At 41.0% G+C, this 11352-nt stretch overlaps 1 protein-coding gene, 1 long non-coding RNA gene and 1 other non-coding gene across 6 annotated transcripts in view; 2 read left to right on the top strand and 1 right to left on the bottom strand.

Annotated features, from left to right (window-relative positions):
- Window positions 1-84: 84 nt before the first annotated feature.
- Window positions 85-167, top strand: trnal-cag (transfer RNA leucine (anticodon CAG)). Its single transcript has one exon. It is a non-coding gene; the product is annotated as a tRNA-Leu (tRNA).
- Window positions 168-397: 230 nt separating this feature from the next.
- Window positions 398-2891, bottom strand: LOC145344955 (uncharacterized). The gene is made up of 3 exons (XR_013887009.1): window positions 2813-2891; window positions 1936-2331; window positions 398-1422 (listed from the first exon to the last, which is right to left on the bottom strand). It is a non-coding gene; the product is annotated as an uncharacterized LOC145344955 (long non-coding RNA).
- Window positions 2319-11352, top strand: part of LOC145344951 (retinitis pigmentosa 1-like 1 protein) — a 34772-nt gene continuing 25738 nt past the window's right edge. Inside the window, exons 1-2 of one of the 4 annotated variants that reach the window (XM_080192336.1) lie at window positions 2319-2592; window positions 8066-8699. In XM_080192336.1, coding sequence (XP_080048462.1) covers window positions 8085-8699 — 615 coding nt within the window. In that variant the 5' untranslated portion in view covers window positions 2319-2592; window positions 8066-8084. Of the gene's footprint in view, window positions 2593-2976; window positions 3065-3798; window positions 4094-7238; window positions 7486-8065; window positions 8700-11352 lie in introns of those variants that run through there. The other 3 variants (XM_080192335.1, XM_080192337.1, XM_080192338.1) reach the window with 3 other exon arrangements.

The raw sequence follows: 11352 nt of genomic DNA, 5'->3' as shown, positions 1-11352 counted from the left end.
AGCAACACAATCAACAACAGATCCGGGACTAGGCTGATCTCGCGAGAGATCTTAAAAACATCGATTCGGGCTGTCTGCCTGTAAGTCAGGATGGCCGAGCGGTCTAAGGCGCTGCGTTCAGGTCGCAGTCTCCCCTGGAGGCGTGGGTTCGAATCCCACTTCTGACAAAATATATTTTCTACCCCATTGACTGCACAAAATAAACATCTATTTGCTCCTCATCTCAGCAATTAATTAATAGTCAATGGTTTAAGGACGTTTGTGGCTATTCCTCTTTTCCCAGTGATGTGTTTCAATACAAGGAGTAGAGTTTTTACTATCATTTGATTTGATTTATTATTGATTTATTATGTATTAGTATACAGTAAAACACAGTAAAAAGTCTCACAACACCAGGTTAAAGTTCAACACATTTATTTGGCATCACAAGCTTTCGGACCACTGTTCCTTCAAGAGGTGAGGGAGCTTGATATATGGTAGAGTGTAGCAAACAATCAGCCTAATATTTGGTAGGTCCATTCAAAAGTCTGATGGCAGCAGGGAAGAAGCTGTTCTTGAGTCGGTTGTTACGTGACCTCAGACTTTTGTATCTTTTTCCCGACAGAAGAAGGTGGAAGAGAGAATGTCCAGACTGCGTGGGGTCCTGAATTATGCTGGCTGTTTTGCCGAGGCAGTGGGAAGTGTAGACAGAGTCAATGGATGGGAGACTGGTTTGCGTGAAGGACCGGGCTCCATTCACAATCCCTTGTACATTAAGAAGAATGAAATTGATCATAAGTCATTGAGAGGCTCAGGCAATGTCACAGCAGCAAGTGAAATTTCAAATCATTTATAGCCATCATCGAGATCTCAAAAATGAGATAACAAACTTGAAATTCTTTCTACACAATCCATGGTACCTCCAAGCCATGCCACATTTGAAACAAGGAAAGAGAGAATGGCCCCCCCAAAACTTATCCACTGTTCAGTAGATCATGGCCAATCTGGATCAGCTCCATGGGTTCCTTAATGCCTTGTTGAACAAAAATCTATTAGTCCCCATTTAGAAATTTTCAATTGGCTTAGCATTCTGCAGGAGGACATTTCAAATTTCCGCCACCTTTTGGGTGAGGAAGGCTTTCCTACCATCATCTCTGAACCTCCTATACATCACATTGGATGGTTTGTTGTTTCCCCTCTCTTGGCCTTATTTTCTTCTGCTTTCACCCCTCAGTCGCTGAATCCTCCCATTGCTTTTTGTCGACAGAAGCAATTGTAACGCATCCAGTTCAAGTATTCTGTGACTATTGGCCTCCTCCTGCGCCACAAATCTTTCTTTGTTTCTGTTGAAATCAGTCAATGGCAGCTGTATGTCTGCAACAATGTCAGTCCCACTTCAGGTTTGGATATTGTCCATCAAATGAAGGACAAACAAGAGAATAGCTGCCAGGAGGAAATAAGCTGCTGGATCAAATGGTCAGTCACTGTCTTGTTGGAGGAAGAAGACCAAAATCTATCAACTGAGACTGAGTACCATCAAAACTGAAACCACTTACAAACTTACTCTAATATTTGGCAGTATTTGCCAAATTCTTACCCCCCCCACCATTTTCTCTCCTGCTGTCTTCAAAGTGTTGAGGCACATTGTAATATAGGGTGCTGGCTGTCTATTGGTGCCTAACCTCATTCATTTCTCATTTGCAAGCCCATCACTTGAGTATTAGCAATCTTTCTTTACCAAGGATGGCATTACAAACAAACCTGATTGTTCACACCCAATGTTGCCAATCAGCTAGGATCTTAACCTTTCACCATTCCCCTAGGAATAAAACATTATTTGAGATTCAGATGTAAGCAATTTGGGAGATAACATATGAAAGCCTTTAACGTTTTCATTTTCATTACACACTTTTGTTTATTAGTTTAAAACAATTGGAAATGAGGTAAAAATCTTACCTGACCAACAATCAGACAGAGGACTGGGACCAGTTGATGTACTGAAAATCAGTAAATAAAGGAGGTTTGATGGGGGTGGGGGGTAATGGGAGACAAGCTTGTGTCTGCAGCTGGGACTGGCGTAGATGGGTCCAGTGTTGTGATATTAGCAGCAGCAGTAACATGGTGAGTGGGAGCAGCACTATGCTGAGGGTATTTTCACCTGAAAATATACCTGTGTTGCATTTCGGGGCCTGTGGAATTTTTGTAACATGCAAACAGGTTGAGAGTATTGGGTCTACAGGGTTTGAGTACAGAGCTGCATTGAGATGCTGTAATCTATGGGTTAATTATGCAGTGTCCATCTGTCTCAAGTATTAATCTCCTTTATGCACAAGATAATCTTCTCACAAGGACCTGACCAAAGAAGAAACAGATACATTTATAAGATAAAAATTTATTGTTTTTTTCCGTTGGATTATAGGAAATATTTTATTATTTTTAGAAATGTTGCAAAATCTTGCATAGCTAGGAATACCATATGAGTTAAAGCACACACTTATTCAACTAATGTTAAATAGCAGTTTAGCTGAGCTCTAATTCTGATCAGTGGCCACACAAAGCAAAGGACAATAGAGGAAAAAATGGTTAGTGAACTGAACTGAATCCAAATGAGAGGTGAGTAGGACCTAAAGTTACAGAAATATCTATAAAATATCATAATAATGAACCGCGTTTCCAAATGTAACCCATTATTTCCCCTTTTTTCTCAAAGCTAAGGCTAAGTGCATAGCTTTTACTTTACATTTTATTTTACTGGCTGTCAAATTAATTTGCCCTCACTGAAAACATAGGCATTAACAAAAGTAAAATTCAGTTGCAATTTCTGTAAACTCACATTGCAACCAATGTATTAATTGTTCCAGAGCTTCTGAAGCTTGCGCTGAGAGTTTAGATTGCTTCCAGTTCAGTGACCGGCATTAGAAGACTGATTAGATCATCATGAATGTCAGCCATGTTGAAGGATGCAGTTGGGTTGGCCTTCACTTCTGTGCTGCACGTCAGGCTGTACTGTTCATTGCAGATTGAAACACGTTAATTCATTTTTATTGCAAAATTGCACGACTGAAGAATCATGAATACTTGGGAAGTAAGTTGAATTTCACCATACAATCTGAGCTGTTTTTAAAAGTCTTCAAATTGCACACAAAGAATTCCTGTCATTTCTTACTGTTGTTTATTGCAAGAGGCTTTTGCACACAAGAACCATTTGTCGTTAATTAAAATATAGCCATTGTAATATTGTCTACAATGCAGAACAGATGTATCTATTTTTCGCTGCAGATGTTCCTTAAAGCAGTTCCAGAATCGTTTTCAAGTAGTTTAAGTTGATTAGAGTTTGCACTGTATTTGTGAAGTCAGTGTAGATTTTTAAAAATGCAGTTTTCTTAATTTTCTGTTTCATCAACTTGATATTTAGACGACTTTTTGAAAAGTCGACTTCCATTACAGCTACAAAATAGGACTTATGACAATGTAATCCACAAGACAATAACACTTGGGTCAAAAGCTGTTAACATTATTGGGCATGTTTAGCGGGTAACTAGTATTGAACTATCTGTGTGATGTTAACTTAAGCACTTTCCAAGCTAATTATTTAATATATCAACCTCTAAAGCTGATTTTCCAGCAGGAGCCCTGCTGAGTTAGAGATGGGGCGGTGCCTGTTGTCAGCACTTCTGGTAAATGCTGACCACAGCAGGTGGCAGAGGGCTGGCAGTACCTTCACTGCTGCTGAATTGCCCACCTCACTGGTGCAAGTCCTGCCAGTAGGGCAATTGGTTGCAGCATGACCAGCATGGTCAGCGATGCTGCCCAACAAAACGTAAATTGAAATTTAGACCTCTCGGTGTGGTGCCCCTCTAAATTTGAAACCCATTCTCCTTCCCCTTAGTGACTTTGATCCAAATTATTGTAAAACACAGGGTGTTCCTAATGCCTAGCAATTCTGAGGTATTTCAATGAAGAGATATCTTCCATTATTGGATGGTGTAATTTGAATGCTCTAATTTAAATGCACCCACCCCACTCTGGATATATATATTTAATACCCAGTGGGGAGAAACCTTTGAGATGGCAATTGAAAGGATGGATCAGTTCCCTGGATCACCGGGAGAAGGTACGCAGAAATTGCATCTTTGTGTGTAATTTGTGTTGCAAAGAAATCCACAAAAGAATCTTTAAAACTGTGTAAAGATAAATCATACAAAACCACAAAAGAGATGTTTTGATTTATGGGTACAGTGTTATGATTGAAATGGTTTGCGTCAGTATATGCAGATTGATATGTGAAGCAATAATACTTTAAGGTGTCCGTGGCACCCATCATAAAGCAATCATTAGCAAAAAAAGTATCTTTTTACTTCATCTTTCTACTGTGATATATTCAATCAGTGCATTATTGTGCAAGAAATCATTTTGCTGTGGTTTGCATTTTTATCTGCTTTTTTTCTTCCCCAACAACACCTCCCCCCGCCCCGCAGACTCTCCCCTATTCACCACCCACCCCTTCTCACCCCCCCACTGCCCTCAAACCACAATCTGCCAAGCCACTCCCTGAAACAGTTACTCCAGGTGGGATACAGCACCCAAGATACTGGTCATAATCTGATGCCTTTTCCAGGTGGGCCTTCCTAACAAGTGGCAGAGACCATTTCACTGTGGATATTATTGAGGGAAAGTTCCCTTTCCCTGCACCGTTCCCTTTCCAGTGTGGTCCAGAGACAGAGACCAATGTGGAAAACCTGGCTGATTATTTTTCCCCATTACATTGGGACAATTGTAGCCTACATGTTGTCACAGTAACATGGAGTACATGTCCTTTCTGATCTATAGATCCAGCTGTAGACAGGACAATGCATTTCCACCTGTGATAGCGAGGGAGATCTGTAGCTTAGTTTTAACCACATTGTGAAATGCAGCTTATCTGTGACGTTGGCGTTAAAGCACAGTGGGAGTTCCACTTCAAATAAGTACCTACCATGGTGGTACAGTGGTTAGCTCTGCTACCTCACAGCAGCAAGGGCTTGGGTTCCATTCCCGGCTTGGGTCACTGTCTACATTAAGTCTGCATGTTCTCCCTGTGTCTGTGTGGGTTTACTCTGGGTGCTCTGGTTTCCTCCCACAGTTTGAAAGATGTACTGGTTAGGTATATTGGCCATGCAAAAATCTCTCTCAGTGTACCTGAACAGGCACAAGAGCATGGTGACTAGAGGATTCTCAAAGTAACTTCATTGCAGTGTTAATGTAAGCCTACTTGTGACAGTAATAAGTAAATTCTTGATTCATATATTAAGTGGCCAATTTTGAAACATGTTAATTTCAGTATTATGCACCAAAATCTCTCATCCTGATAAACATAAAAAGAAACACTACTTGACACTGAAAATAGACACATTACAATCTAACCTTCAGGAATCTTGATGTTTCAGTTTAAACCTACTCACTCTGAAATATGTTACAGAAAAGTTCTTGCAAATCATGACTATGAAAACCCAAGCAATGGTAATCTTTTATGCAGAGATTATCTTCCCTGATATTATTTTGGTAGAAAACTAAAGAGGAATGGCCGTATACTTACATCATGGTGGAGTGGGAGTGTGCAAAACACTGTGCATACATTTTCAAATACAGGGGACGGTGCTTACAGCAGACTAAATGAAACTGGAAAAATTCCAGCCCATAGCAGGCAGATTTCATTAATCAGCTAAAATTAAAAAGTGCCTTACTTTAATGCCAACTTCTTTTGTGTGGGGGATTTGGAGGATCCCTAAAGGTAACTAATAAAATAATTAACAAAATTCACTACCCAGATTCACTAACAGATAGAGCCAGCTATTTGGGAATATGCTGGTTGTAAAATAATTATCACAGCAGTAATCATAACTGTCCTAACCTAAACCTTATCTGCCAGAGGACCACTGTTATGTATCACATGGTCTCCAAAGTAACCCATCAACTCCTGGAGCTGTACAAGGCAGAGGAAAAACTGGCTTTATACCTTCTTAATCAAATAGCTACACATCAGCAAGCCAATACTGTTTAGATACAGCGGCTGTAGCATAGTTGGTGTCATTATCTGTCCTTATGCTAAGACCTGTCTGAAGTTTTTTTCTCTTTTTATTGAATAATTATACAGCAGAATAAATGATTTTCATCAACAATATCTGCCTATTCAAAATAAAACAGCCAAAAATGTAAAAATTGAAGCACAGTTGGCCTATCTGGGCCATCTTGGCCAGACTCATTCATCCAGTAATTTCAGCTAAGTTGATGGAAAAGCAGCTAGATAAGGAAGACACAAGATTAAAAAATAAACAACACTGTTTTAAAAATTGAGACTTCACCTCCCAGACACATCCCAATTCATTAATAAAATGTTATAAGGATTGGATACAATGAGCCTTTTCTCATTTATACCTCTTACATGATTAGTAGATGTACACAGATGCAGAAGGCCATTCATTCCATCTGAGTTCGTCTATCCATAAAGATTTAACTGCTACTTCTGCCTTATTCCAGGGTTTACACCTGCATTGCATTCCATACGGTCACCTCTTATAGTTTTTATCATTTATTCTTGGAAGAGTGCCCATACTGGCAAAACAATATTTATTGTCCATTTCTAGTTGTGCTTGATTCATTAAAGTCAACAACAAATGTGGCACAGGGCAGCACAGTGGCACAGTTGTTCGCACTGTTGCCTCACAACACCAGGGACCTGGGTTTGATTCCTGGCTTGGATCACCATCTGTGCGGAGTCTGCATGTTCTTTCTGCTCCTGCGTGGGTTTCCTCCAGATGGGCCGGTTTCCTCCCACAGTCGAAAAGGCGTGTTGGTTAGATGCATTGGCTATGCTAAATTATCCTTCATTGTACCCAAACAGGCACCTAAGTGTGGCATCTAGGAGATTTTCACTGTAATTTCATTGCAGTAAGGTAAGCCAACATGTGACACTAATAAATAAACTTAAACTTATAGTATAGGCCAAGCAGACCAGATAATAATGGCAGGTTAATAAAAACAGAAAACACTGGAAAAATTCAGGAAGTCTGGCAGCATCTGTGGAGTGAGAAACACAGAATAGTGACAGGTTCCCATCCTCATTGCAGAGTATTGAACCATTTAGATTTCTATAACATTCAACACCCTTCCTGATCATGAATCTAATTCTAATTCTAATTTATTCTCCAGTGAGCAGTACAAGAAGGTGTACAAGTTTGAGCATCAGGTGACTATAGCATTGAAGTTGGGCATGATGGTCCCAATAATCTATCATCAAACTGGGACTGATTTTTCCAAGGGCTTCAAGAGCCTCATGTCAGGATAAAATGGGGTCCCAAGACTTCACTTGCCAGCACTTTGACCAACTCAGCAAACCTCCCAGAGTCAGTCTCCTCATTGGCTGCCTTCACACTCATCATCCAATTAAGGACAGTGGGTGGGCTCCCAGTGTTGCCAGCACAACCAGAAAGATGACAACTCTGGAGCCTCACAGCCCCACCAGGAGAGGTAGGCACGATTGAGGTCAGTTGGAGAGCTAAGGGGAGAATTTAGCATGGCCAATGCATCTAACCAACACGTCTTTCAGATTGTGGGAGGAAACTGGGGTATCTGGAAGAAACCCACACACACACAGGGAGAATGTGCTGACTGCACAGAGAGTGACCCAAACTGGGAATCGAACCTGGGTCCCTGATGCTGTGAGGCAGCAGTGCTAACCACTGGTTGTCCAATTTGGTGCCTTAATCATTTTAATTGGCTGCCTTCCAGTGATCCTATTCCTACCTGCCTCTGGAAGAGTTCTCTGGCAGCGGAAATCGTTTGGGGAACTGTCCAGATTCTTCCCATTTTCTGGTCCCTCCGTCTCCAAGACTGACACCATGGTGTCGGGATAATTCAGCCCACAAATATCATGGTCCATATCTGAACAATTGGCACTTGGGTAAGTGGCTGAATGACGGCTTGTCCTGGTATGAATTGGCATTGTTAAGGAGAAGGGAGAAAAACTGGGTCTGTAAAGCTGGGATGTATGGAAAGTGAATTCCTCTGAATTGAGATTTAAGAGAAGTGACATTGTTTTTGTTTTCAGATTTGCCGAACAGATCAAGATGAACAAAACTTCTCTGAAGTACTCTTCTGCTCTTTATCCATTCAACTCTGAGCAGCCTCTGTCTTTGGCAACCAAGACTACTAACCTCACTGAGGTAACTCCAGCTAAGAAAATAACCTTCTACAAGAGTGGAGAACCTCAGCTCAGCGGGGTAAAAATGACCGTAAACAAACGGGCCTTCAAGACCTTTGATGCCCTCTTGGATGACCTCACCCAGAAGATTTCACTTCCATTTGCCGTGCGGACTGTAACAACCCCTCATGGAGTTCACAGCATCAACAGCTTGGAGCAGCTGGAAGATGGCGGCTCGTATATCTGTTCCCATAAAAAACATGTTAAGCCAATCCCAGCAGGGAAAGTTACATGGCAGAGCAACAAACCAATGAGTGTCCGTCGACATAGCACACAGAGAGCAAAGCAGGAAGACAGACACGTACACCGTGCTCAGATGGCACATAAAAATATAATGCTCATTAAAAATGGGAATGCTGACATTCATTACTCAATTGTTCTCCACAAGAGGAAGACACATAGTTTCAGAGGTTTTCTTGATGAAATCTCTGAGCTCATGCAGTTCAGTGTGAGAAAACTTTATACGGTGGATGGAACAAACGTAAGTACTGATTTAGTTCTGGCCAATTTTACAATTTACATTTGTAACACTATGCACTTGGGAATAAACAGAAATTTTGGCAATAAGGTGAAAGCCATCCTACTGACAAAGGTGTCTGATACATTAAGTAGTCTCACAACACCAGGTTAAAGTCCAACAGGTTTATTTGGTAGCACAAGCTTTTGGAGTCTCGCTCCTTCATCAGGTGAGTGCAGGATTGGTTTCACAAACAGGGCATATATAGTCACAAACTCAATTACAAGATAATGATTGGAATGCAAGTCTTTACAGGTAATCAAGCCTTTACAGGTGCAGACAACATGAATAGGGAGAGGGTTAAGCACAAGTTAAAGAGGTATACATTAGTCAGCAGTCATGACTTTGGGATTTGCATTCTTTCCAGTCTTGGATGCTGATCCTAGTTTTTCAAAGTAATAAATCAGTCAGCTGGAAAAGAGCTAATTGAATGTTTCTTAGCCAAAGCAGGTCTTGATATTTTAATATTTGTATGGAACCCTGGATCAATTTTCAATGTGGATATAAGAATGCATGAAGTAAGCAGGAGTAAGCTACTGAAATCCTGGACCCTGTTTCATTCGCTAAGATCATAGCTGAACTGCTGCATCAACTTCATTTTCCTGCACTTCCCCATTATCCTCGATTACCTTAGTACTCTCTACGATAGAGAATACCAAAGTTTCACTGAGTGAAGAAATTTTTGCCCACCTCAATACTAAATGAGTGACCCCTTATCCTGAGATTATGCCTTCTAGTTATAGAATCTTCAACCAGGGAAAAGGCCTCTCAGTATCTACCTTGCCAAGCACTATATTTCAGTGAAATCACATCTCTCATTCTTTCCTGTTCCAGGGAATATAAGCCCATGCTATTCAATCTCTCCCCACTGGGCAGCTCTGTCATCCCAAGAATCAATGTAGTCACATTTTGTTGTACCTCCTCTTAGGCAAGTATATCCTCCATGAGGTAAAGGGACAAAAACTGTACATAGTTCTTCAGAGGTAGTCTCACCAAAGCCCTGAAGAATTGCACTAAGGTTTCCTAGGCAAGAAATATCCTTCCATTGTGCTAATTCCAGAGGCACCACGGAGGCTTGCTGCAAATTCAATGGTGGACCCTGTGCCACTTCCTACATGGCCCAGATTTGTTGCACATTGAGAGGGCATGTTCAGTGCATCCATTGCATATGCTAAAAGGTTCTGCGCCTGTGCTACCTAACATCACACAGTTGGCTGATGTGACACTTGGATTCCAAATTTGGATGATATGTGTTCTGTGTATGTATTCATTCATCACTCTTCCAATATCTGGCTTGAGGATGGGCCCTGAACCCATCCAGATTCCTTAAAGAAACAGACACTCAAAATGGAGGAAAGGTCATTTTTCACAACTCTTTTTATTGCGAAGTGTCTGGAGTACTTTGGAATGTTCCAGGAGGTCTTTTATGTTGGGTTACTGGAAGTGCTGCGGAGTGGTGCTGCATTTGCAGGAGTAGTGTACCTGTCCACACAAAGCCAGCAACAGGTAGTGGACAACATTGGCAATGCTTTAGGGTTGACAGGGAGATGGAGGAGAGGCTGTGGAGAGGACAGGCTCTGTACAACATGTTCTGTAACACTGGAACTGGATTCCTCCATGCTAGTGGATGAAGATAAAATTCTGTCTGGCAGGTCAGCAAATTCACCAGCATCTTGATATGCATGGCTATCAATGTTCTTTTGTATGCTGCCCTATCAGGATCCCCTCATCAGAATTCTCTGTACCAGAACTAATTGGCAATATCCCCTCTCACACTATCCTCCCACTCACCCTGGGGTGCACTGGCAAATGATCAATCCACATTATTCCCCAAATGCCAGTTCATCCCCAATCATATAACCTGTCTACATTCCTTTTCAACTTTTTTCACCTTCATCACAGCTTACTTTCACACAAAGCTTGGATTATCAGCAGACTTGAATACATTTCCCCATATAAATCATTGGTATAGATTATAAATAGCTGAGGCCTAAGGACTGTACCTTACAACATTCCACTAGTTGCATCTTACCATCCAGAAAATGACTTATTTATTCCCATTATTTATTTTATGTCTATTAACTAATCCTCAATCCATGTTAATATCTTGTCCTCAATCCATGAGCACTAATCTGTGTGAAACCTTTCAAATGCCTTCTGAAAATCCAAATGTACTACATTCACAGGTTTCTCCTTATCTACCCTCAAAAAAAACTCTAATAGACAATGAGAGGTGCTCACCAGGAGGAAAAATCAATTGACCAAGGAAAGTTGGAAAAATCTAATTTTTAAAAGCAACCAACAAAGATTTGGACCGGGTATAAAATGTCAATCTTTGATTTTTATAGAATCATAGAATCCTTAGAGTGCAGAAAGAGTCCATTTGGCCCATTGAGTCCGCACTGACTTTCTGACAGAGCATTCCACCAAGGCCCTATCCCTATAGACCCACTAATCCCCCTAACCTACACAAGTCGGGACACTAAGGGACAATTTACTGTGGCCAATTCACCTACTGGGCACATCTTTGGACTGTGGAAGAAAGTAAAAAGTCTGACAACACCAGGTTTTAGTCCAACCTATTTATTTGATAATATACTCGCAAGCTTTCGGGTTA

The sequence above is a fragment of the Carcharhinus amblyrhynchos genome, chromosome 7, assembly GCF_965287045.1.
Source record: "Carcharhinus amblyrhynchos chromosome 7, sCarAmb.v2.hapA, whole genome shotgun sequence".
Classification (NCBI taxonomy): domain Eukaryota; kingdom Metazoa; phylum Chordata; class Chondrichthyes; order Carcharhiniformes; family Carcharhinidae; genus Carcharhinus; species Carcharhinus amblyrhynchos.
Note: the sequence above shows the minus strand (reverse complement) of the source record. Positions and strands in the feature narration are given on the sequence as shown.